This window comes from Lissotriton helveticus, chromosome 6 (genome assembly GCF_964261635.1).
Source record: "Lissotriton helveticus chromosome 6, aLisHel1.1, whole genome shotgun sequence".
Taxonomy (NCBI): domain Eukaryota; kingdom Metazoa; phylum Chordata; class Amphibia; order Caudata; family Salamandridae; genus Lissotriton; species Lissotriton helveticus.
The window spans coordinates 1,495,100,570-1,495,124,332 of NC_136067.1; the positions used below are offsets into that span (position 1 = coordinate 1,495,100,570).

The following is a 23,763-nucleotide window of genomic DNA, read 5'->3' on the forward strand; positions in this document are numbered from 1 at the left end:
TCCAATATTGGGCGAGAGTGGGGGGTGAGAGGGGAGTGTCGCTACAAATCAGCCAGGGGAACAGGCGGCCAGGCTTATCCCCTTTGCAGTGGACCTTGCTGAAAAGTATGCACTGTAAGCACTCCAAGAGGGGGCGTGCGGTCTCTTTTGCGCTGGTCAGTGCCTGTTTCCCGGCATCATCCCTGTCCCCCTCTCTTTCTGGTGTTGGAAGCCTTTGGTCTGTCTGCAATCTTTTTCGAGGGTCCTACACACCTCCGCCACTTCTGCCAGGCAGAGGCCCCACGTCATGACCTTGATTGGGTCCTACTCCTCATCTCTGGTGGATGCGGTGTCATGATTTTCAGTGATAAATTTTGTATGTGGGACTCCTATGAACTCCGAAAGACTGAGCCTTCCAGACATTCCCAGAGAAGTTACCTTGTTGCTTCTGGGGAAAAAGGGGTGTTCCACCACATATCAACTGTGTGAGCATCAAGACCACTGACTCATTGTCGGTGAAATTGCTGTCCCTCCCTCGCAGCTCCACCATTAAGTGAAGCCTTCCCCGGCCTGAGCCCCTGCACTCTCGAGTGTTGGTGTTTAAGGCCCTCCTCCACCGGCAGGTTTCACCTGCCCCTCATCCCTGGTGCTCCAGTGGACCTCTGTCTCCATTCTCTTGCTCCGCTTTTTCTCTCCTTTTTTACTCCTTTTTCCCCTCACTTCTATCTCCCCCCCTTCACTCTACTTCTGGGTCTTAACCTCCATTTTCTGTTGTTTTCCCTACATTTCAAGCACCCCCTTCACTCTCCTGTGTCTTTACTCCGTTTTTCACTCGTTTTTTACCCTCATCTTAATCTCCCCCTTTCCCTCTCCTGTGTCCTCTGTGTCTTTCCTTCACTCTTTCTTCCACTTTCTCCTGCCTTATTTGCACTTTTCTCTCTCTTTTTGCCTTTTCCCTCTTGCCTTTTTTAGCCCGTTTTTCCGCGCCGCTACTGCCCCCGCGGCCACTCCCCCCACCCCTCCCCCCCCCCCAGCATGACCAGTGCGACCGGCCCAATCCAGCTCCCCACGCCGCTCCCAGCTTTCCAGCCCTCCCCGATCCCTACTTAATGGCGGCCACTGTGCGGCCGCGCTGCCGGGGCGCGAAAGGCAAGCCCGTCTGTGCCCCGTCTGCGACCAGCGCCAGGAACCCAGGATCTCTGCACTGTCAACGCTACGACCCAGCAGTACTCCATGCTCTCAACCGAGGCCGCAACAACAACTGCAAGCTAGCATCACCAGCCGACACCCACGGACCCTTCAGCTGTCACGGCTGCCGGCACACCTGCAGCACTGCCAAGACCACTGACCCAGCGCAATCCGCCCGCAAGAACACAACCAAACCGAAGACCCTGCAATGCATCCTCCTCAACGTTTGATCCCTCCACAAACATGCCACAGAAATTTGGGACCTCCTCAACAGCACTACCCCGGATGTAGCATTCTTTACCGAAACCTGGACCAACACCACCTCTGGACCGGACATTGCCATTGCCATCGCCATTCCCCAAGGATACAAGATCTCCAGGAAGGACTGCCCCACCCGCCCTGGAGGAGGAATTGCCATCGTCCACAAATCCACCTTCCGCCTGAGCACACTCCCCGACGAGCCCACAGACCTGATGGAAAACCTTCACTTCAAAATACTGGCCAGCCGTACCTCCACTCTCCTTGGAACCCTCATCTACCGGCTCCCCCTGGACCCTGCTGACTTTTCCCCAACTCCATCACAGACATCATCTCCCCGCATGCTATTGTGTCCACCAACTGCACCCTACTGGGAGACCTCAACTTCACCCAACAACCAACTGGACCCCAGCACTACATCCCTCCTGGACAACCTCCACAACATTGGACTTCGCCAGATCGTAACCGAACCCACGCACTCAGCAGGACACACCCTCGACCCCCTCTTCACAACAGGAAACTCTATCACCTTCAGCCGCACCATCGAACTCCCATGAACTGACCATCGATGCGTCCACTTCACCTTCAGAACACCCACCATCCACAGACGCCAGCACCTGCTCCCACGAAGAAACTGGACCAGAATCACTGACGACCAGCTAACCTCATCACTCAGCAACTCCACTCCAACCATCGCGGAAAACGACGACGCCAACACCGCAGGCCGAACCCTGCACAGATGGAAATCCGACAGCGCCAACACCATAGCCCCCTCAAGAAAAACACCACCACCCATGCCAAGAAAGCTAGATGGTTTACCACCGAACTTCGAGAGTCCAGAAGCACTTGCCACCGCCTTGAAAATGCCTAGAGGAACACCAAATCCACAGAAGCCCACAACAACTTCAGAGCCGCCTCCAACGCTCACCACCAACTCATAAGAAAAACGAGGAAAAAAAGCGATTGAAGACAGAATCTCCACTCATGCACACAACAGCAAAGAACTCTTCAACATCATCAAGGAGTTCACCCAACCCACCAGCGAGTCCACCGACATCCCTCCCTCACAAGACCTCTGCGACAAACTCAGCACCTTTTTCACCACAAAATCAAGAGCATCTACGACAACTTTGAAGACAACCAACACACTGAACCCTCACCAACCACCCCTAGACCCGGAAGCCAGCGATCGACAACTGGACAGCCCTCACCACGGAAGACACACTGGAGACGATGAAGTCAATCCACTCCGGGGCCCCCCGGACTCCTGCCCCACCACATTTTCGACAGAGCCACCGACACCATCGCATCCATGCTCTGCCACACCATCAACCGCTCTCTGGCAACTGCCTCGTTCCCCGACGACTGGAAACATGCTGAGATCAACCCCCTCCTGAAGAAACCCTCGGCGGACCCCACCGACCTCAAAAGCTACAGACCCATCTCCCTGCTCCCATTCCCTGCAAAAGTCATCAAGAAAGCCATCAACAGCCAACTCGCCACATTCATCGAAGAGCACAACATCCTCGACTCCTCCCAAACCGGCTTCAGAAAAAAACACAGTACGGAAACATCCCACCTTGCCGCAACAGACAACATCCGTACCTTACTGGACAAAGGAGAAACAGCAGCCCTCACCTCCTCGACCTCTCAGCACCGTTCGACACAGTCTCTCACCGCACCCTAATACACAGACTCCACGACGTAGGGATCCAAGACAAGGCCCTCGACTGGATCTGCTCCTTCCTCTCCAGCAGAACGCAGCGGGTCAGACTCCCCCTTTCCTCTCAGACCCTACACCTACCACCTGCGGAGTCCCCCAGGGGTCCTCCCTCAGCCCTTCAATGTCTACATGGCTCGGCTAGCCCCCATTGTCAGAACCTACGGACTCAACATTGTGTCATACGCAGACAACACCCAACTCATCCTCTCCCTATCCAACGACCCCAACACCGCCAGACACAACTTTAGAAAATGCATGGAAGCCATCGCCAAATGGATGAAAAACAGCTGCCTTCAACTAAACACAAACAAAACTGAAGTACTCATCATTGGCCCAAACCCAGATGCTGGAACGACACCTGGTTGCCCCCCGCCCTCGGAAGCCCGCCCACCCCCACGGACCACGCATGCAACCTGGAAATCATCCTGGACTCTGAGCACAAAATGGACCGCCAGATCAACTCCATCTCGTCCTCCTGCTTTCACACCCTCCGCCTCCTATGTAACACCTTCAAATGGATCCCCCTCAAACACAGAAAGACTGTCACTCATGCCCTGGTCACCAGTAGGCTCGACTACGGCAACGCACTCGATGCCGGAATAAACAAAAACCTCACCCGCAAGCTACAGAACATCCAAAACGCCACCGCAAGACTGGTCCTCAACCTGCAAGCCACTGCCACATCTCCCAGCACCTGGGCACACTCCACTGGCTCTCATCGAAGCTAGAGTCACCTTCAAGATTCTAACCCACGCTCACAAGGCCCTACACGACACCGGACCAGCATACCTGAACAGCCGACTCAAATTCCACGCACCCTATAGGACTCTACGATCAGCCCAGCTCTCCTACGCCGTGGTCCCCCGCACCAGAAAGACTAGATCGGGAGGCCTCTCGGGAACGACCTTCCGCTCCACCTCTGACAGATAACATCGCTCCCCATCCTCGTAAGAAACCTCAAAACCTGGCTCTTCAACAGACCCCCTTCTTGATGGACTGGAACCTGCGAAACACCCTCCCCCCCCACATCCCAAGCGCCTTGAGACCATTGCTGTTGAGTTGCGCTTAACAAACACCTGATTTGATTTGACCCTTCCCCGGTAGTCTGCCCGATGCACCACACTCAGGAGGACCTGGAAGCAGAGGATGAGGTTTATGCGCACATATAGAGAGTGGGGTGCAGAGTAAAACGAATACACCTAATTGTTGGGGCGCTTTGCCAGTTGGGTCAGACACTGGGCACTTGTGGACTCCTAGAGGGCAAAGTGCTCTCAGTGTGTGTGCGGGGGGAATGAGGGAGTGGTGGGTGCAACCAATCCAGTTGGAGATCCAATACGCAATTGTAATCTCCCCCCAGGATCAATGGAATGTGTGTTTTTGATGCCAGGACCATAGAAGGTGTTTCCCAGAAGGATCGCTGATCTACATTTGGAACATTGATGCTGCCCAGCTTGACCATGGAGCCAACCAACCGGCACTCCACGAGCACAAATCTCCCTTCTCTATCCATGGTCGTGTTTAGGTCTTGGTCGAATCTAGACCATTGTGGCCCAGGTGTGTGGTGAGTAGCTAGTGGCATGTATTGTCCCTCTCCAGCGCTTTTGTGTGCATTGGAAATTCTGGGGCTGTAGTGGGTTTCTCCTGAATAAAGATTATGTGGGTGTGCTGTTGCTTAAGTTAGCAGTACACTGCATATGTTTTCTGAGCTGTATGCATGCTGTGCACATTGAGGGTGAGGAATCGAGTGCGTTTCTGTGTAGCTATGGGGACCGTAGATGAAGAGGCCAGACAGTGCTCCACCGCATGCATGGGGAGCTCGCCGCTTCTGTGATGTCTTCGCTGAGCTCCGATGTGAGCTGCACCTAGGCACCTAGCCTTAGTACAAGTTAGGGGTAACCAGTGGTGAAGTAACCGGGATAGCAACATTTGTGGGAGCCTAATGCAAACAGTGGTATGGCCAGACCGGGCAGTGCAAGTTGTCAATGAATAGCGGTGAAGCAGTGAACATTGTCTGAATGTGAGGTCGCCAAGTATAGTTAAATCATTGAAAGGGCCGTGCATTTTAATATGCGTGAATAAATCTGGCCAAGATGGGGTATGAGTGAAAGGAGGTGTGAGTGTTGGGTATCAGAGGCCCGGACCGCAGGCCGCCGTCGGCGAAGGGAGAGGAGCAGGGAGGATTCCTGCAGTGGGGAGGGATCCAACCATCAGACCCTGGTTTGCTTGTGGGGGGCAGTCATTTTAGACTATCTGTAGTTTGTGGGATCACCAGTGGGTTGGAGGTTCAGGGAATCTCGGGGGGACTATCTGCAGAATCAGATTCTTTGTCTGTGGTGAAGATCCTCCATTGCCATGGGATGCGGCAGTCTGCAGCCCCCAAAATCTATCTGCGATTTACTCCGGGGCCGGGGACTTCATGGGTGGGGAGACGATAGGAGAAGGACCTTGCAATTGATTACTTTAAAGATTGTTTTTCTTGCAGCCATTACATTGGTGAGGCCTGTTAGTAAGTTGCAGGCGCTGAGTGCCAAGCCCACCTTCACTAACTTCTTCCTTGAAAATTTGCTTCTAAGAATTACTGCTGCTTTCCTGCCCAAGGAGGTCACACCTTTACATATGGAGCAGTCCATCACCTTATCTGCATTTTTTCCTCCACAGTGTCCCACTAAAGGGGAAGGAAGACTTCTTAGGCTGGATGTCAAGAGAGCGGTCAGCTTTTTATAGGTTATGCTGGCAAGATGAAGGGCAAAGCTATCCAGAAGTGGCCGCTGTTAAGTTAGATCATCTTAGGCATGAAGATATGTTCACTTTGACTCACAAGGAATTCCAGAAGTTGGCATCAGAGCTCACTCCACCAAAGTGAAGACTTCTACTTCAGTTCTGCCATTCAGAGTCCCCATTGCATACATCTGTAAGGCAGCAACTTGGGCTTTCCTCCAAACCTTCGCACACCATTACTGTTTATATCCAGAGGTGCGGGAGGAAGGTCACTTTGCGCACTCTGTCCTTCATGACTTCTTAGTTTACCTTGCTTCCTATTGGGTACTGTTTGGTGAATCTGAAAGAGACACGTTAGTGATAGATTCCTTATCTTAGAATATCCCCAGGCGTCAGACTGGATCTGGAAAGTTTTGCTAGCAGTACCCCTGCACGTCAGTAGGTGGCGTTGTGCGGCTCCGTGTCTGTCGATGGCGTCGTATGCACTGATACGGAGACTACTAAGGCGCCACCCATGCACGCTGACGTCAGTTCTTTCTTTTTCTGCGCCAGTAAGCACTGTAAGATTTCCATAAAAATGAAGAAACATTGTAGAATTCATCTGTAGTTTATTCATATACAAAGGATCCCATCCAACAGCTGGCAGCGTAAGATTCAACTGAGCAGCTTCCTTCAAATCATCAATGACATCATAACACTCCAGACCCATGGTAGGATGGAACCTAAACAAACATACAATTCTAGTAATAGAGAATATCACACATCTCCCTCCTATAATAACTATATTCAAATACCAAAGTCTCAACTTAAAAACATTATGCATAATCCTTTAAATATGATGGACGTTTTGAAGCCCTCAAAGAATGACGGTGATAATTGTGTTCGCCTCTGTTGTTAGAAGACTGACAAGAATGTTCAGCTTGGCTTTCACCAGTAAGAGCACCATGGCTTACACCTGTATGAGCATCTTTTTTCCCCATAGAACCATCAGCACAACTATCATTTTCATGCAAAATATCATTTGATTTTGATTTTACAATGACCACTCTATTAAGGTTCCATATTCTGTGATCTTGAGTTTTCTCAGGGTTATTGAAAACTTTTATGACCAATATTGGTTTGAGATATTTTGAGTTGCCACCACTAAATAAACCAGGTCGTTTAATAGCTACCCAATCTCCCACCTTAACCACCGTTCTCTTCACAGATTTTTTTGCATCAAAATTCCTTTTCCTTTGCTGAGCCTTATGTTCTTCTCTATCATGCAAGCCTTGTCCATCAACACTTTCAATTCTTCCTTTAAGTCTGCAATAATCATTAACCCAAAATGGTTCCAAACAAGTATTTGCAAACCTTCCCCGAAAAGAAAGAAAGACTTCTCTTCTTTTGCATTGCTTGGGATCCAAAGGACAAGAAGTGTTAGATCATTTACCAGAATTATCATCATCAACTGTTTTAAAATTATGAAATTGTATAGAAAATAATTACAATAATATAAACTTTTGATTTCTCAAACTTGAACTATTTAAAAAAAATTAAGTTAAAATGTGAACGCAAAATAAACATGTGATTCACTAATGAAAATCACTATATCCTTACACTGAGCAATTCACTGTCTCAAAGCACAAGCGTGTGAATCGCTGATGAAAATCACCAAGTAACATTAAAATATGTAATTCACAATCCCAAAAGTACAAGCGTGCAAATCGCTGATGAGTTGTTGAAATAATAGAAAGATTTGCCACTTTCGGGAATGTAGACCGCTGTAAAGATAAAAATAGTCTTTGCATAACAGTACCTTATATCCTTTTTTAAGACTGTTAACACGCTGATGACTTTCGTTGATGAAAAATCAAAATAATGCAGCAAATCCTCAAAAAATATGAGAAAAATACAGTTGTAGAAATACGATGCCACGTATCCTAGTGTCACCTTTAAGGTTACAAGAAGGAAGGAGCCAATACTGGGGGCGACAGTTCAACTGTTTATTCAGCACAAAAGAAAAGTCTGTGTGGAACACAACAACAATAAGAGTCCAGGGTCCTTTGTTCTTCAGGTTCTTATCCCCTTGTCATGAACGGCCGGGGTCCAGCGTATGCAAAAAAAAAAGAAAACAACAAGGCTTTAGTAGACTGTCACGTTTCTACGTAATTGGTCAGGTCAGGGAGTGAGGGAACAGGTAACCACCACCACCACCACTACGATGCCGACTTTGTATAGGGACCCGTGATTGTGCAGAGGGAAGAATACGGTGCCCAGACAGTACCTCGGCGGCCTACCCTGTCCCTCCCCTCTTGAACTGAAACAATGCCCGCAAACGGCCACGCACCTGGAGAAGCCACGCGTCCTCCTTCGCGTGGCTGGGCGGAACACAGAAACGTTGGCCTCCTGGCTTCGCTGCTAGCGCTGCACCCTCCGTCAGGTTCTCGTTGCCGGCTTCTCTGCAACCGATGTCGGCTCTCAGAAGGGGCTCCTCCACGTTGTCTTCGGTTTCTGGTCCTGTCGGTCCATCCTCGTCTCGGCTGGCGTGAGATTGCTGGCGCTGCACGTTTTCCTCCCAAGACGAGTCCTTCGGGGGTCACACGAGCGTTGGAGTCTTCCGGGTCCTCCTCCATAAGACGCGAGGTCGCCTCTGATAGGCCCACAAAGTCAGGTGGTCCGGGGACGGGAAACCCCAGGCTATTCTTAAAGGGCCCGTAGCTGTCGGTCTGTGGGGAAGACGAAGAGGCAGTTAACTCAGCCTGTGCCGAGCATGGGACCCCCTGACACCTAGCAACTGAGAAATTCAGTGCGCCGAGGTGGTGATCTTACAGTGGCCCAGACGTCACCTCCAGGACCAACGTCCCCAATGAAGAACGGCCCAATGAGGAGATTCACATGGGAATTGCTATTAAAGTTTATGGATCCAGTCTGGCGCCTGGAATTTTCACAAGGTGAGGACTCTGCAGTTCGTCTCTACTGGAAAAGGTTTTAACGAAGGTAAGTAATTTCTTCTTTTAAATAGTGTGCTTGTGTGCATAGGTTCTGGTCTTTCAAGTATCCGATAAATCAAATCTGCAGGTAGTGTATTTAGTTATTACTATAATGCTGCATTGCGAAATAGGATTTTACAAAAAGTGACAACATAGTCTGTCATCTGTTGCTTTTGCTTGGAAAAGTCCTGTTTTGACTTCTTATTCAGCAGTGGTCTCCACTCAAAAGAACTGTTTGCAACAGTTGTCCCTGACGTGCAAAGTTGACGATTATTTTCTTTCTTTTTTTAATATGTATTACATTGTACAGTCTCTATATCTTTACAGTCAGATTTACTTCTGAGATGCAATGTTATATTTAAAGTCAATTATGCCAAATAATCAATTTTATTCAGCAGAGTTATTATTTTTGGAATTAACTTGCTGAATTTCGGGTGCATGGCTTTTTCTGGGTTCAAGCAGTTAAGTATTGCTGACACATTTAGCCTGTAACAAAAATATAATTATAAATTTAGGGACAAAGTTAAAGGGCCGTTGGCCATGATTGACATGGAGCTGAAGGTGCACCCCCAGGTTAAAAGTAACTGTGAAAAACATTTACATTTTAGTCAGGTGAAACAACTTCAATTTAACTTGTTGGAATCCAACATTGAGACATGACTTTGGATTTTCAAGCTGTTGTGGTGGTAATTTATTTGAAAAATCTAGCAAAGCAAAGAATGTTGCATTGTATTCATTTGAATCAAATTGACTCCTCCAACTTGTTTTTTTAAGGTATGTTTTTGCTTTAAGTGCCGTGCTTTACTATGGATCATGCACATTTTTTTAAATATTAATTTTGAGCATAAATGATATAACAAACAATAGCTATATTGTCCTTCTTCTCTTTTAGGTATTTCTTGTTCTTGCTGAGGGAACTAGTTTGATTCAGCGACTCATGTCCGTTGCCTACACATATGACAACTTGGCACCTAGGTATAAATATTTCATAAATCCAGATTCCGATTTCCAAGATCTATAAATGTCAGTGCTTTTGTTGTGTACCCTGCTTTTTAAATGTGTTTGTTACTCTTATATTACATGTGTATGATTTGTACTCTCCTCTTAACCCCTTGACTGCTAAGCCGTTTCCACCTTAGAATGCCAAGCCCTTTTTTTGGCTATTTGGAATAGTTCGTGTTTAGACCTAAATAACTTTTTTTCCACAGAAGTTATCCATGCCAAATTTGCATACATTTTTCCTAACATCCTTGGGATGTTAAATGTTCCCAGGGTTTATAGATTTGCATGGAGTGGACCAAGAAAATAGCCAGAATATAGCTGCATTTTGTTTTTTTGGGGAACAAATAGGAACAAAACGTGCTCTGCAAAACTGTCTTTTTCCAAAAAATGGCATCCACAAAAAGGTTTGTTGTGCTAAAGTCATTGTCTTTCCAGCTTTCAGGAACATGCACAGCTGAATAGAAAATAAGGTACCACAGTTTTGGGATTGTTCTCAGTGATAGCCCATTTTTCCTAATTTTTGTGCTTTCAAACTACTTCCAGTTCGTGATGGAAACCAGTGTAAAACCCATGGGTGATCCCGGAAAGCTAAAGATTTCTGAAAAGTAGATACGTTTCTGAATTCAACAAGGGGTCATTTGTGTCAATCCCTCAAGGTTTTCCATAAAAAACTACTTTTTTAACCAAAAAATATTTTAAACGATTAAGAAAAAATCGCAGTGTATTTCAAAGTTTTCATCTATAACTTCTTGTCATGATGACCGATATACAAAAGCAATATACCATTGAGTCTGCTCGACGCTTCTAGTCTGCAGGGATATATAGGGTTTGTAGATTTTCCAAGAACCAGAGGTACCCAGAGCCAATAATTGAGCTGCACCGTACAATGGTTTTTCATTGTGTACAGGGTATTGAGCAATTCATATTGTAAATTATAAAGAGTGGAGAATGGATATCAAGTAAACTTATATATTTCTGAATTGACCACCAGATACAGAGTTTATGAGCAGTCATAATTTGTACATCTCTGAATTGGTGGATACCCATACTAGCATGTGATTCAGAGGCCATTTTTTTTTAAATGTCTTCTTTCTTACACACTGGCTTTCAGTTGGAGACCACAAACATAAAAATACCCTTGGTAATAACAAATGTTCTAATTAGTGTTCCGCAAAATAACAGCTGTCTGGATTGACAGATTGGCCAACCGCACTCTTTTGGGAGAGTGTTCTCTTCAAAAATTCAAACTCATTAAGTTCAAGTTATTCCAATTGTTGCCAAATAGATATACACACAGTAATCCAATAACTCAATTAATTCATTGATGTTTATTTACTGTGGTTCAGTTTGTAAAGTAACATTGTTATCTCTCAACTTTGTAACAGTTCGTAGGTATTCCTTTTGAAAATGTACATAACAAATAGTTCATCCACATGCCCAATGCATTTCGTGCTGGGAAGCACTTCATCAGGGGAAATACATTTCTGTGGGGTAATTAAAACAGAAGGAAATTGGTAGGGAGAAGCAGGTCACAGTCTGCGTTAAACAAACAATATAATCCTTTACCAGTGACTATAAAGCATATAACAAAGTGAGTGCTCTGTGTGCCCAGTGACACTAAATACTTAAATCATGAACATTTATCAAACACGGTGTCTCCTAATGCTAATGTGATGTTCGATAACAGTGGGATCAAGTGATGGTGAAAAATATACGATAGAAAAGTAAACGCCCTGTTCTTGAAATACATCATGCCAATTACGAGTGTTGTTTAATTAGATCAAACGTTCACTAACGCTGTGTGAACACGAAAACATGCTGAGGCATTAAAGTCCTGTGCTCGCTCTTGGTGCTAAGGTCGCTTTACCAACGCGCTTTACAAACACTCACCGATTATCGAATAGTGGAGACGCCTAGTTCTAAACCGCCGTTCTCAGCCTCTGGCGTGTCAAAGTAATATCGCGCATGCGCCTACCGCGTGTAGTATGTATTTATCGGCATTGAACACTGAAGGTAATAGGTGAACTCAATCCGCGTAATGTGGCTAATGTGGAAAAGAAAAACGCCGAACAATACATTCAACGTGCTTATGTGCTCTGCTTGCTTGTATGTATAAAATAATCCGTTCCACAAGGATGCGTGTGCTGTGTCTGTTAGGAGAACCTCGCGGCCATCTTAGAATGGTCAACAATGCCTATGTGGCCAGTGGCAACGTGCAAGAAACCGATCATGAAACCGGGTGCTCTCAATGATAGTGGAAAATGCATTCTAAAAAGTACAAACCTAATGAGACATATTCATAAATGTTCAATAACGAACAATTTATCAGACATAAGGTTAAAGGAAAGTAATATTAAAACATAATTAAGGTACTGGTGCTACAAGATCAATGCTCACAGTGTCTGTCTAAGTTTACAGGAAACAACTGTACTCAAGACGTTCATTAAGCCCCGTGGGGTGGCAAGAATTTAGCTTTTTAATCCAGAAAATTTCTTGTTGAAGCAGTCTTTTCTTGTTATCGTAGCCTTGTTTGACAGGAACACACTCCAAAACCATAAAACGCATTTGACTAATGTTATGGCTGTTGGCGATGTAATGCACAGCTACTGGAGCCTTTGTGGATTTATTTCTTATGGTGCTCTTTGACAAACCATTATTTGCTTATCAGAGATCCAGGAACATCAAGGATCTCATTGAAAAAGACATACCAAGCAAAAAAGAGAAATTTTCTGGCACAATCCCATGTGCCAATTGTGGGCATTGCAACAACATAATTCGTGGTAATACTGTTAACCATCCGACCACAGGTAAAACCATAAAATTGTTCACGAATGCCACATGTGATTCAAAAAATGTGGTATATTTGTTAAAATGCCCATGTGGACTGGCTTATGTGGGCAAAACGGAGCGAAAAATCAAAATTCGAATGACAGAGCATAAGAGCACCATAAGAAATAAATCCACAAAGGCTCCAGTAGCTGTGCATTACATCGCCAACAGCCATAACATTAGTCAAATGCGTTTTATGGTTTTGGAGTGTGTTCCTGTCAAACAAGGCTACGATAACAAGAAAAGACTGCTTCAACGAGAAATTTTCTGGATTAAAAAGCTAAATTCTTGCCACCCCACGGGGCTTAATGAACGTCTTGAGTACAGTTGTTTCCTGTAAACTTAGACAGACACTGTGAGCATTGATCTTGTAGCACCAGTACCTTAATTATGTTTTAATATTACTTTCCTTTAACCTTATGTCTGATAAATTGTTCGTTATTGAACATTTATGAATATGTCTCATTAGGTTTGTACTTTTTAGAACGCATTTTCCACTATCATTGAGAGCACCCGGTTTCATGATCGGTTTCTTGCACGTTGCCACTGGCCACATAGGCATAGTTGACCATTCTAAGATGGCCGCGAGGTTCTCCTAACAGACACAGCACACGCATCCTTGTGGAACGGATTATTTTATACATACAAGCAAGCAGAGCACATAAGCACGTTGAATGTATTGTTCGGCGTTTTTCTTTTCCACATTAGCCACATTACGCGGATTGAGTTCACCTATTACCTTCAGTGTTCAATGCCGATAAATACATACTACACGCGGTAGGCGCATGCGCGATATTACTTTGACACGCCAGAGGCTGAGAACGGCGGTTTAGAACTAGGCGTCTCCACTATTCGATAATCGGTGAGTGTTTGTAAAGCGCGTTGGTAAAGCGACCTTAGCACCCAGAGCGAGCACAGGACTTTAATGCCTCAGCATGTTTTCGTGTTCACACAGCGTTAGTGAACGTTTGATCTAATTAAACAACACTCGTAATTGGCATGATGTATTTCAAGAACAGGGCGTTTACTTTTCTATCGTATATTTTTCACCATCACTTGATCCCACTGTTATCGAACATCACATTAGCATTAGGAGACACCGTGTTTGATAAATGTTCATGATTTAAGTATTTAGTGTCACTGGGCACACAGAGCACTTTGTTATATGCTTTATAGTCACTGGTAAAGGATTATATTGTTTGTTTAACGCAGACTGTGACCTGCTTCTCCCTACCAATTTCCTTCTGTTTTAATTACCCCACAGAAATGTATTTCCCCTGATGAAGTGCTTCCCAGCACGAAATGCATTGGGCATGTGGATGAACTATTTGTTATGTACATTTTCAAAAGGAATACCTACGAACTGTTACAAAGTTGAGAGATAACAACGTTACTTTACAAACTGAACCACAGTAAATAAACATCAATGAATTAATTGAGTTATTGGATTAATGTGTGTATATCTATTTGGCAACAATTGGAATAACTTGAACTTAATGAGTTTGAATTTTTGAAGAGAACACTCTCCCAAAAGAGTGCGGTTGGCCAATCTGTCAATCCAGACAGCTGTTATTTTGCATTTCACTAACTCCCTGCAGGGCAGAGGGAGCAGACCGGCCAGCACCTAAAAGACAGATATTTTGAACTTTTGAATACTTTATTGAGTGCCACGCCACCCCCCATTCTAATTAGTGTTCCCACATGTCTCCTAATAAAAGTGGTACCTCACTTGTGTGGGTAGGCCTAGTGCCCTTAACAGAAAAGGGCCCAAAACACAACATGGACACATTACATTTTTCTGCTGAAAACTGACCCTTGTATTATTTTTGGGCCCTAACTCAACCGGTATCTAGGAAAACCTAGCAAACCTGTACATTATTAAAAAATAAACGCCTTGGGGAATTGAGGGTTGAGGTGACTGGCGTGGTTCTCACCAGGTTTTCGTCACATTTTGAATACACACACATTCCTCACACATCTGTGAGGGAAACATCTGGAGTTTGCGGGGAGCCACAAAGTTCCTACCATCCAGCATTCCCCCAAGTGTCCTGATAAACAAATGGTACCTCACTTGTGTGGGTAGGCCTAGTGCCTGTGAAAAGCACAGATCAAACCAGGTTCCATGGTGGTACCTTTGCCAGGAAACCTATGGAACCTGGGTTGATCCACCTCTGTTGCAGGCACTAGACCCAGCCACACAAGTGAGGCAGCATTTTTATCCGGACAAGTGGGATGAATGATGGGTGGTAGGAATTTTGTGGATTCTGACTGATTATGGAAGTTTATGCAACAGAAATGCAAGGAAAATGCACAATTGTAGGCAAAGTTAAAAGCTTATGGCAGTGAAAGTCAGAAAATACATATATTACTACATAACCATATACTACTCAAGTACACATACACACTGGTTGGTTTTGGTATGAGGGTGAGTGAAAAGTTGAAAATGTAAATGTTATTAGCCAAAGGTTTCACAAAAATAAAGATTTAGAAATAACTGTTAATAATATAATTGAGATTTCAGATTACTGAAGCAGTAACTCGGCTCGTGAGCTGTAATGCCATGACAGGGTACCAACCGCTTTACAGGCAATTCATGCATCACATGCAAAACCATTCACATTGCCAGCCACGGGCCCAGCACATTGCAGCACTCACATGGTGCCATTCAAGGGCCTATCATTGTCATACACCCACAGGATTGAAACACCAGTCACACCACCTGGCGGAGTGGGTGGGCTTGATTTGGCTGGCGGTGTCCATGGACTGGCATTTGGCTGGCAATGTGTGTAGTGACAAACAAGTCTACACACAGACACACACAGACACACACACACCTACCTAGCCGCCGCTACACACACACCTAGCCGCCGCTACACACACACACCTAGCCGCCGCTACACACACTCCCAGCTATACAGCAGTTTGCACACACTCCTAGCCACACACCAGTTTGCACACACACCTAGCCACACACCAGTTTGCACACACACCTAGCCATACACCAGTTTGCACACATGAAATACCAACTATGACAGCATGCACAATAGGTGTAACTAAACACTTTAAATTACTGCCAATCAGGTATCTGGCAATACAGATCACAACCAGTTCCCTTCTGCTCTCATGGTTGTTCCCAGTACTTGAGTTGCATACAGTACAATTTAAAACATGATGAAAAACATAGACCAGGATTTGAAGGACACTCTGGGCAGGACCTACAACTCTCCTTTCATACTGCTCTTCGGACATAGACTCTACATCTCTGTCAAGAAAAGTTTTTTTCAAGTGTTGGAGGATTAGATCCTCCACCACTCCGATTTTAGGAACACTTGCCTGCTCGACTACAACAAGGATGCCTAATACAGACTCCTGAAACTGTACAAAACTCCTCTTGGAATCTGGAGAAGAATATTTGAAAAGAACATAAGTATTGAGGTTTGTGAAATTAAACAAATGAACAGCCAACTTCTTGTACTAGATGTAGGACTTTCGAACAGCATTGTAAATCTCCAACTTATGATCAGCTCCATATACACCTCTCATGTGCTTGTTTTAGTCTATAATGCACGCTTCTGCTACCTGACCCCAAACAATCTTAGGTGAAGTGCTTTCATCATGAGATCATGAGTAGTTGTAAGCATGTGGAAATCTCAATTGTCTGAAAATATCTGAAAGAGACACGTTAGTGATAGATTCCTTACCTTAGAATATCCCCAGGCGTCAGACTGGATCCAGAAAGTTTTGCTAGCAGTACCCCTGCGCATCAGTAGGTGGCGTCATGCGGCTCCGTAACCGTCGCTGTCGTCGTATGTGCCGAGATGACGTCACAGAGAGTACTAAGGCGCCACCTTAAGAAAGTGGCGCTGTATATACTGCACCAAAGTAAGGTTAAGTGTGCACAGAGTCCACAGTCCCCAGAGGTATGGCAGAGGCTAAAGTTAGAAATAACCTTAATCTCGAAAGTGGTAGCTTGGTCAAGCAGTAAGGCAGTATCAGAAGACAGTGTAAAGCATTTGTTGTACACACTCAGTCAGCAAATGGTCTCACACACTCAAGAACTGAACTCTAGGCCAATTGTTTTGTATATAAAAATATATAGTTGTAGATTTTCGAACCACAAGTAGGTATCATAAATACTTTCTCAGAATAAGATGTTGCAATTGAATACTTTCAACTAGCAATAGACTTTTAGAATCGTTACAGTTGATGCAATATGCAACACAAGTTAAACACAATATAACATTGATATCAATGGGAAGTTTTAAGTAAATGCAATAAAATCACTTTTCGAATGTTTTTCATACTCGGGGCTGGATCCTGGATTCAGCCCTGGTGCATTTCCTGTAAACAGTTGTAAGAAATCGTTTTTGTTACACAAGCGATTTTTAAGGAATATTTGTAAGTTTTGAAAATCGACACTTGTCAATGTATTCCTATGGAGGAAAATTGAGTTAACAGTAAATCACGGTTATAATTACTTTTCAGGTTCAGTGCTGGGCTCAAAGATACAGCACTGTGATCTCTCCTGATAGCAGGTGAGTAATTTCGTTTTCGTTGATCGGCTGGTTTTTAGTGAATATTTTAAAGTTGCAAAACTTGACACTGAAGAAATTCTGAGTGAAACCCAGCCAATCTTACCCTATGGAGAAAATCAAGTTATCAGTCTTTGGGTAAGTACTCATCTGGCAGAGTTAAGGTTCTGGGGGTAGACTCAGGGGTCTCTCAGAGTCAGGTAGGTACAGTTGTTACACCCTCAGCAGCACAGGGGCAGCCGGGTGCAGAGTGAGTAGGCCCAATGTTATCCTATGGAGGATAGGGGGCCTTTGGATGGTGGCTGCTAGCAGGCAGGCCATGTGGCTGTGGGAGCTGAGCTCCTGGTCACTTACACAGGGCAAGTGGGGAAATAGGATAGGATAGATGCTGCACTCCGAGTGGCACTCGGGCAGCTGGGTGCAGGGTGCTTTTGGGTCGTCTGGCACCCAATGTATTTCAATGGGAAAGCTAGATGTTGAACAATGGCTGCAGACTCGTGGACGGAGATTCTTCAGGTGCGACCACCACTTCGAGAGGTAAGTTGGGAAGCTGTAGGTTAGGTAGCCACCCAGGAGTTGGGCACAGGGGGCTGTGGGGCACCGGGTGCAGGGGTGTTTTTAGGTGTCTTGAAATCTTACCCTCAGCTGGTCGTGGTTGGAGGGGTCCCTTGTGATGAGGCTGCATGTGTCGTCAGGAGCATCGAGGAGGGTCCTTGGGCACTGGATTTGTGGTCACAATCGCCGGGGGACGTCCGTGTGGTCTTTGTTCACTCAGGCACAGGCTGGGCTCGGCGGGTGCAGAGTCTGCTGGATTTGCGGTTCCTGGCTAGCACCAGGGGTTGTTGCTGTTTGAGCAGAACCACTGCTCGTGGGAGTCCCAGTTTTTAGATGAGCAAGGCAGTCCGGGCCTCCAGGGTTTTCGAGGTTGCTGACCACTGGAGACGCGCCGGGGTTTAGCAGGAGCAGGTTCAAGGATCAACAGGCCTGTAGGGCTGGGCCAAGTCAGTTGGTGTTGTCCTCTTGTTAGCAGCTGCACTGTAGGTCTTTTTTCTTCTTGTTCTTCTTCTTGTTTCAAAATCGGGATCTGAGGAAGGAAGGTTCAGGGTGCCCCTAAATACTACATTTAGGGGCATTACAGGTAGGGCAAGGGCAGGGACCAATTTGTCCCTGTCCTGGGGGAGTGCACCCCCTACCTATCCTGCCACTCTCCAGTGGGAGGGGGGCAGGAGCCTAGCTTTAATTGGGTAGGGCTCCCCATGCTCAAGATGGCGGGAGCCCGGAGTTGTGCTTCACCTCGCCTCTCCCACCTGAGGGGTGGGGTTGGCAGAGGCTGGCACACCACCTTTCTTCCCACCTATCTTCCCGCCAAAGTGGGTGTCAGAACCGGTGGGGGCCTGTTGCTGAGTGCAGCAAGTGGCCTGGAAAAGCTCACAAAGGCGGCATGCCTTTGAAGCTTCCTCTGCCCATCCTGGGGGAGGAGGCTTGGCACCTCGTCCCATGATGTGCATTGTTTCAGGCCCCCAAGAGCGGCAAGCTCTCGACCCAGGGGTCCAGAAACATGTCTGGTGGTGGCAGCCTCGGTAGCCACGCAGTCGGGACACTGGGAGTTGGTTAGGTTTCAGGGGGCATCTCTAAGATGCCCTCTGTCGTGCATTTGGCATTAAATCCCACACTGGCATCAGTGCGGGTTTAATGTGCTGACAAGTTTGATACCAAACTTCGCAGTCTTCAGTGTAGTCATTATGGTGCTGTGGAGTTCGTAATGACAACCTCCCAGCACCCTATACTCTTTATGGCATCACTGCACATACAGTGCCCAGGAATGGCCCTCGGTACTGTAGGGGCAGAGGGCTCATGCACCTGTGCCCACATCATTGGCATAGTGCACCCAGCTAGAGGGGTGACTGAGGTATGCCAGGGCAGTGTGTTTGTGGGCATGGCACACAGGGATGTGTGCCATGTCGACTCTCTGTTTTAGTGCAGTGTGTGTGTGTCAGGGTACAGGGCCTCTAAGGTTGGCACAATAAGTGCTGCTGCAACCCTTAGGGCCTTCTCTGGTCACAGTGCCCTGGGTACCTAGGGCTGACCTGTGGCCAGAGATTCCAATTGGGTTTAGGCTTCAATGCAGTTTTAGAGAAGGAACACAGCCCATGGGTACCTGATTGGCAGGAACCTAGGGCACACTCTGTCAAAGTACATCAGCAATGTAGCAAAAAGTCGGGGCATACCATGCAAGAAAGATGGCACTTTCTCACACCACCCATGCACGCTGACATCAGTTGTTTCTTTTTCTGCGCCAGTAAATGCAGATCTGGTTAGAGCACATACCCTAGTCACTTTTTGACTATCTTTTTGGGGACTTTTGTCTCTTGTTGGTCTTCTCTGGTGCGTAGGGATGCCTGGGTTTAAGTCCTGTGACGCCTGCCATCGCAATATGTCGGTGGTGGATCCCCACGACGTCTGTCTCTACTGCCTGGAGTGCGACCATAACTCCCAGTCCTGTCTGGACTGTCGGGCCATAGCCCCGAAGGTCTTGCGGGAGCGGCGCCGGAAGTTGCTTGAAGTTGGACACTTGTCCCAGCCCCGTTCGCGGTCCATTGGCCATTCTCAGGAAAGCTCGCGGGGCCACCATCACTGCTCCTCGGGCTCCAAGGCTTCACCCTCGGATTCCGGTAAGAGACGTCACAAAAAGAAGTCGAAGAAGCATTGTTGCTCTCCGACGTCCCCCCGTCGGTCCCCGGATGCTGACGAAGTGGACAGGGGTTTCGCTACTGTGGCTCCTTCGGAGCCTGGGAGTCCCGCGCCCTACCTAGTTTACCCGGGTTCGACGGTGACTCCCGCACAGGTGCAAGAGTTTCTTGCTGCCATGAACCGCCTGTTTAGGCCTCGGGCTCCTGCCGGTGCGCCTTCAGGCCCTGCGGTCCCGTGTCCGGATCCTGCTGGGCCGTCGACTCCACCGGCGGCTCCAGCGCCCCAGGGTCCTGCACCCCTGGCTCTGGCCACGGCACCAAGAGGTCCTACGCTGCCGGCTTCGGCCCCGCGCCTCCCTCGGATCTGCCTGCGGCGCCGCAGTGGATGCTGTTGGTTCCGCCTATGCCCCTATTACTGGATGATTTTGTCCCTGCCTGGGATCCAAATTGGGACATGGCACCGGTTCAGCCCAGACCGGCGCCTGTTCCTCCCTCGGTCCCTGCCCCGCCGCTGTGGTCTGTACTGCACACAGCGGAGATTGAGGACGACTGGGAGGGGTCCAAGGACCCTCTTGCCCGTCAGTGCGACTCTGGGCAGACGACTTGGAAGAAGCCGGCGGCCTCAACGTCTCCTCTGTCCCGGGGTTTGCTCTCCCCCTTCCACTATGGAGGAAGGTGCCTCATATAAGGTGGTGCTCCGTCAGGCAGCTGAGGTCCTTAACCTTGATTTCCAACAGTGGCCCGGAAGACTGATCTCTTCACTGAAGTGCTCCAGTCGGCGTTCACTTCATCGGAGCCACTGCTGTCATTTAACAACGCCCTCACTGATGTCTTGTTGGGCACTTGATCGTGGCCGGCCACAGGGGCACCGGTGAATAAGAACATCGCCAGGCGTCATCGCCCGGCGCCTGGTGATCCTGCCTTTCTGACCACTCATCGTACACCCGAGAGTCTGGTAATTCAAGCTTCGTCGTCCCAGAGTGCCTTTCCCACGGCTCCGCCGGATAAGGGCTCTAAGAAGCTGGGGCAGTTCTGCAAGCGGTTGTTCTCGTTGGCCAGCCTGGGGCTGCGGTTGGTAAACACCCCATGTCTATTGGGACGCTATTCCCACGCTGTGTGGGACACCGTTGCTCAGGTGTTGCCTCAGTGTCCTGAAGAGGTGCAGGCTGTGCTGTCCCAGGCTGTGGCAGAGAGCAAGTACGCGGCTACATTCGCCATTCGTTGTGGCTTAGATACCGCAGATTCCCATCGGTAGGGCGATTTTCACGACCGTGGCACTTCGTCGCCATGCCTGGTTGAGGTCTACCGGGTTCTCCACGGATGTTCAGAGCTCACTCATGGACATGCCCACTCGCCTGTTTGGTGATAAGGCCGACAGTGCGCTGGAGCGTTTTAAAGACTCTTGAGCTACAGCCAAGTCCTTGGGCCTTTCCAAAAACAACAGTTGATGGACAGAATGCAGAACAATGTCATACATTCACCCCATTACAGAGATCTGGGCCTAAATCCATCAATTTTTTGCTCACCATGCCATTCCAGTTTGAACTCAGGTATATGCAAATCAGTCTTGACCCTGTGCCCCATGGGAACAGTCCAGCCCGAACTGCCAAGCCAGGTCCTCCCTGGACTGGAAACAAGCATCCAAAGACCGGTTTTCATCAGCCTGGATAGTTTGATTCCAGTGGCATGGAGAGTACGGGACTCACGTCTGAGCATACCCGTCCCACTCGGGGTGACAAATGCAAAAACAACAGTTGATGGACAGAATGCAGAACAATGTCATACATTGACCCCAGTACACAGATCTGGGCTTAAATCCATCGTTTTTTGCTCACCATGCCATTCCAGTTTGAACCCAGCCACATGCAAATCAGTCTTGACCCTGTGCCCCATGGGAACAGTCCAGCCCGAACTGCCAAGCCAGGTCCTCCCTGGACTGGAAACAAGCATCCAAGGCCGACAGTGCGCTGGAGCGTTTTAAAGACTCTCGAGCTACAGCCAAGTCCTTGGGCCTTTCTGCCACGTGCCCGGCTACGTCTACTTTTCACTACTTTCGTGGCCAGGGAAGAGACACCCCTGCCTTCTCGTTCAGTAAAAAGCCTGCGCAGAACCAAACTCGGCGTGGCCGTGGATGCCGCCGTGGTAGCTCTGGGGTCCGGCGTGAAGGTCAGTCCACCTCCCCCCCGCGACATCTGCCTCGAAGCCTTTCTAGTATGAGCTTCGGGACGCATCACATGCCAGTGGGTGGCAGGATTAGTCTCCTTCCCCAATGGCATTCTGTCACTTAGGTGGGTGCTGCAACTCTTCCGGAAGGGTTATTCCCTCCCCTTCAAGTCCACCCCCCCGGCCATGCCACCTTAGTTCCTCCGCATGTCGGGGGATCACTTCGCTCCTCTCCAGCAGGAAGTTATGGCTCTCTTGGCCAAGGGGGCCATCGAGCGCGTTCCTAGGCCAGAAGTAAGGCGTGGTCGTTATTCACACTACTTTCTGGTCCCTGTTCGACTTTGGCCCTTGGGGCAGGTTCACCCCTAGACTTTTTGCTTTAAATGGTGAATTGGTGATGGTGATTTGTGGGTTCTGCGCACTTTCACTGTGTCCCAGTGGAAAGTGCGTGCGCACTTTGAGTGCATGTGCTGAGCTAGGCCTGCCCGCCCATAGGAATGCATGGGGAATGTCTGTGTCCCTGGTAGTTCCTGATGCGTGGGGAGTGCGGGCTCGAGTTTGGTATGTGTGAACTCGTGGGAGTGAATGCTGCGCAACGGTATGTGCAGCTTGTATGTGTTTAGTGGGGAAGTGCCATTCCTAGACATGGCTGTACGTGTGCTGTGAGGGTGCTGGCGTGTGATTGGCTGGAGCTGGCTGGCATGCCAGGCTCCAGGAAGTCTGGATGGGTCTGCCCGGTGGTGAGTGGGAGATTAGCATGCTGATGGCTGGGGAGGAGTGTACCTGTGTCCTGAATGAGGCTGGGTTTTCCCCTGACAATGCTGGCTCCGCCCCCCTGTGGTGCGTCTAATGACCCAAGCCCTGCCAGTGAATAGAGAGGGTGGTTGAGGTAAACAGAGTACTCACGAACCAGCTGCGACTGGTTCTGCCCCCACCCTTCAGACAAAGGAATGTACTGTATAAAAATGGGGCTGTGTCCCCACAGAGGTTGTTCTCTTCCAGGATCCTGAGGGGGTTGCTGCTGCTGCTGGGCCAGAGGACCGCTACTTGGAGTGTCTCCCTGCCTGGAGACCCAGTGTGCTGGCTCTGGGCCGAGCCTTGCCCCCCTGCCTGCCTACAAGGACTTTTGCTGGACTTTGTTGTCCTATAGCGCCTGGGGGCGCTGCATTTGATTGATAGCGCTGGGAGCGCTTTTCTTTCCCCTTCTAGCGCTTAAGAGCGCTTTATTTTGCATTTAGCGCAGGGGGCGCTTTAAATTGCCTTTTAGCGCTGAGGAGCGCTTTGCCTGCCTAGCGAGTGCCCACCTCGCTTATTTTTGATTAATTTGCCCCCTGGCAGGTGCCCACCCTGCCAGGGACCTTGCCGCTATATTTTGAGTTTACCTCGAGGGAGCCCACTCCTCGGTAAACTCACCCCCCGCCTGGAAGTGCCGAAGACGGGCCGCCGCGCTGCCTGCGACGACCCGGAAGTTTTCCGGCCGGCCGGCCAATCACAGCGCGGCCCCGGGAGAAGCAACCGGAAGTCCCGCCTCTCCGTCGGGAGAGGAGAGCCCAGCAGCGAGGAGAGGCGGCGGAGGGGTGCAGGCGGGGCCCCGTTGCGCAGAGGAGAGCCCCGCCGCCCACAAGAGGGAGATCTGCAGGCGCCGGCAGGGCTCCAGTGGCGTAGAGGAGCCCCGCTGCCCAGGAAGAGCCCTGGATCTTCGCCAGACT

At 48.3% G+C, this 23,763-nt stretch overlaps 1 protein-coding gene across 2 annotated transcripts in view; it reads left to right on the forward strand.

The window, feature by feature from the left end:
• USP34 (ubiquitin specific peptidase 34) overlaps positions 1–23,763 on the forward strand; it is a 2,681,755-nt gene that overhangs the window by 851,957 nt on the left and 1,806,035 nt on the right. For both annotated transcript variants that reach the window (XM_078649291.1, XM_078649292.1), the window contains exon 34: positions 9,731–9,813. In XM_078649291.1, coding sequence (XP_078505417.1) covers positions 9,731–9,813 — 83 coding nt within the window. The remainder of the gene's footprint in view (positions 1–9,730; positions 9,814–23,763) is intronic.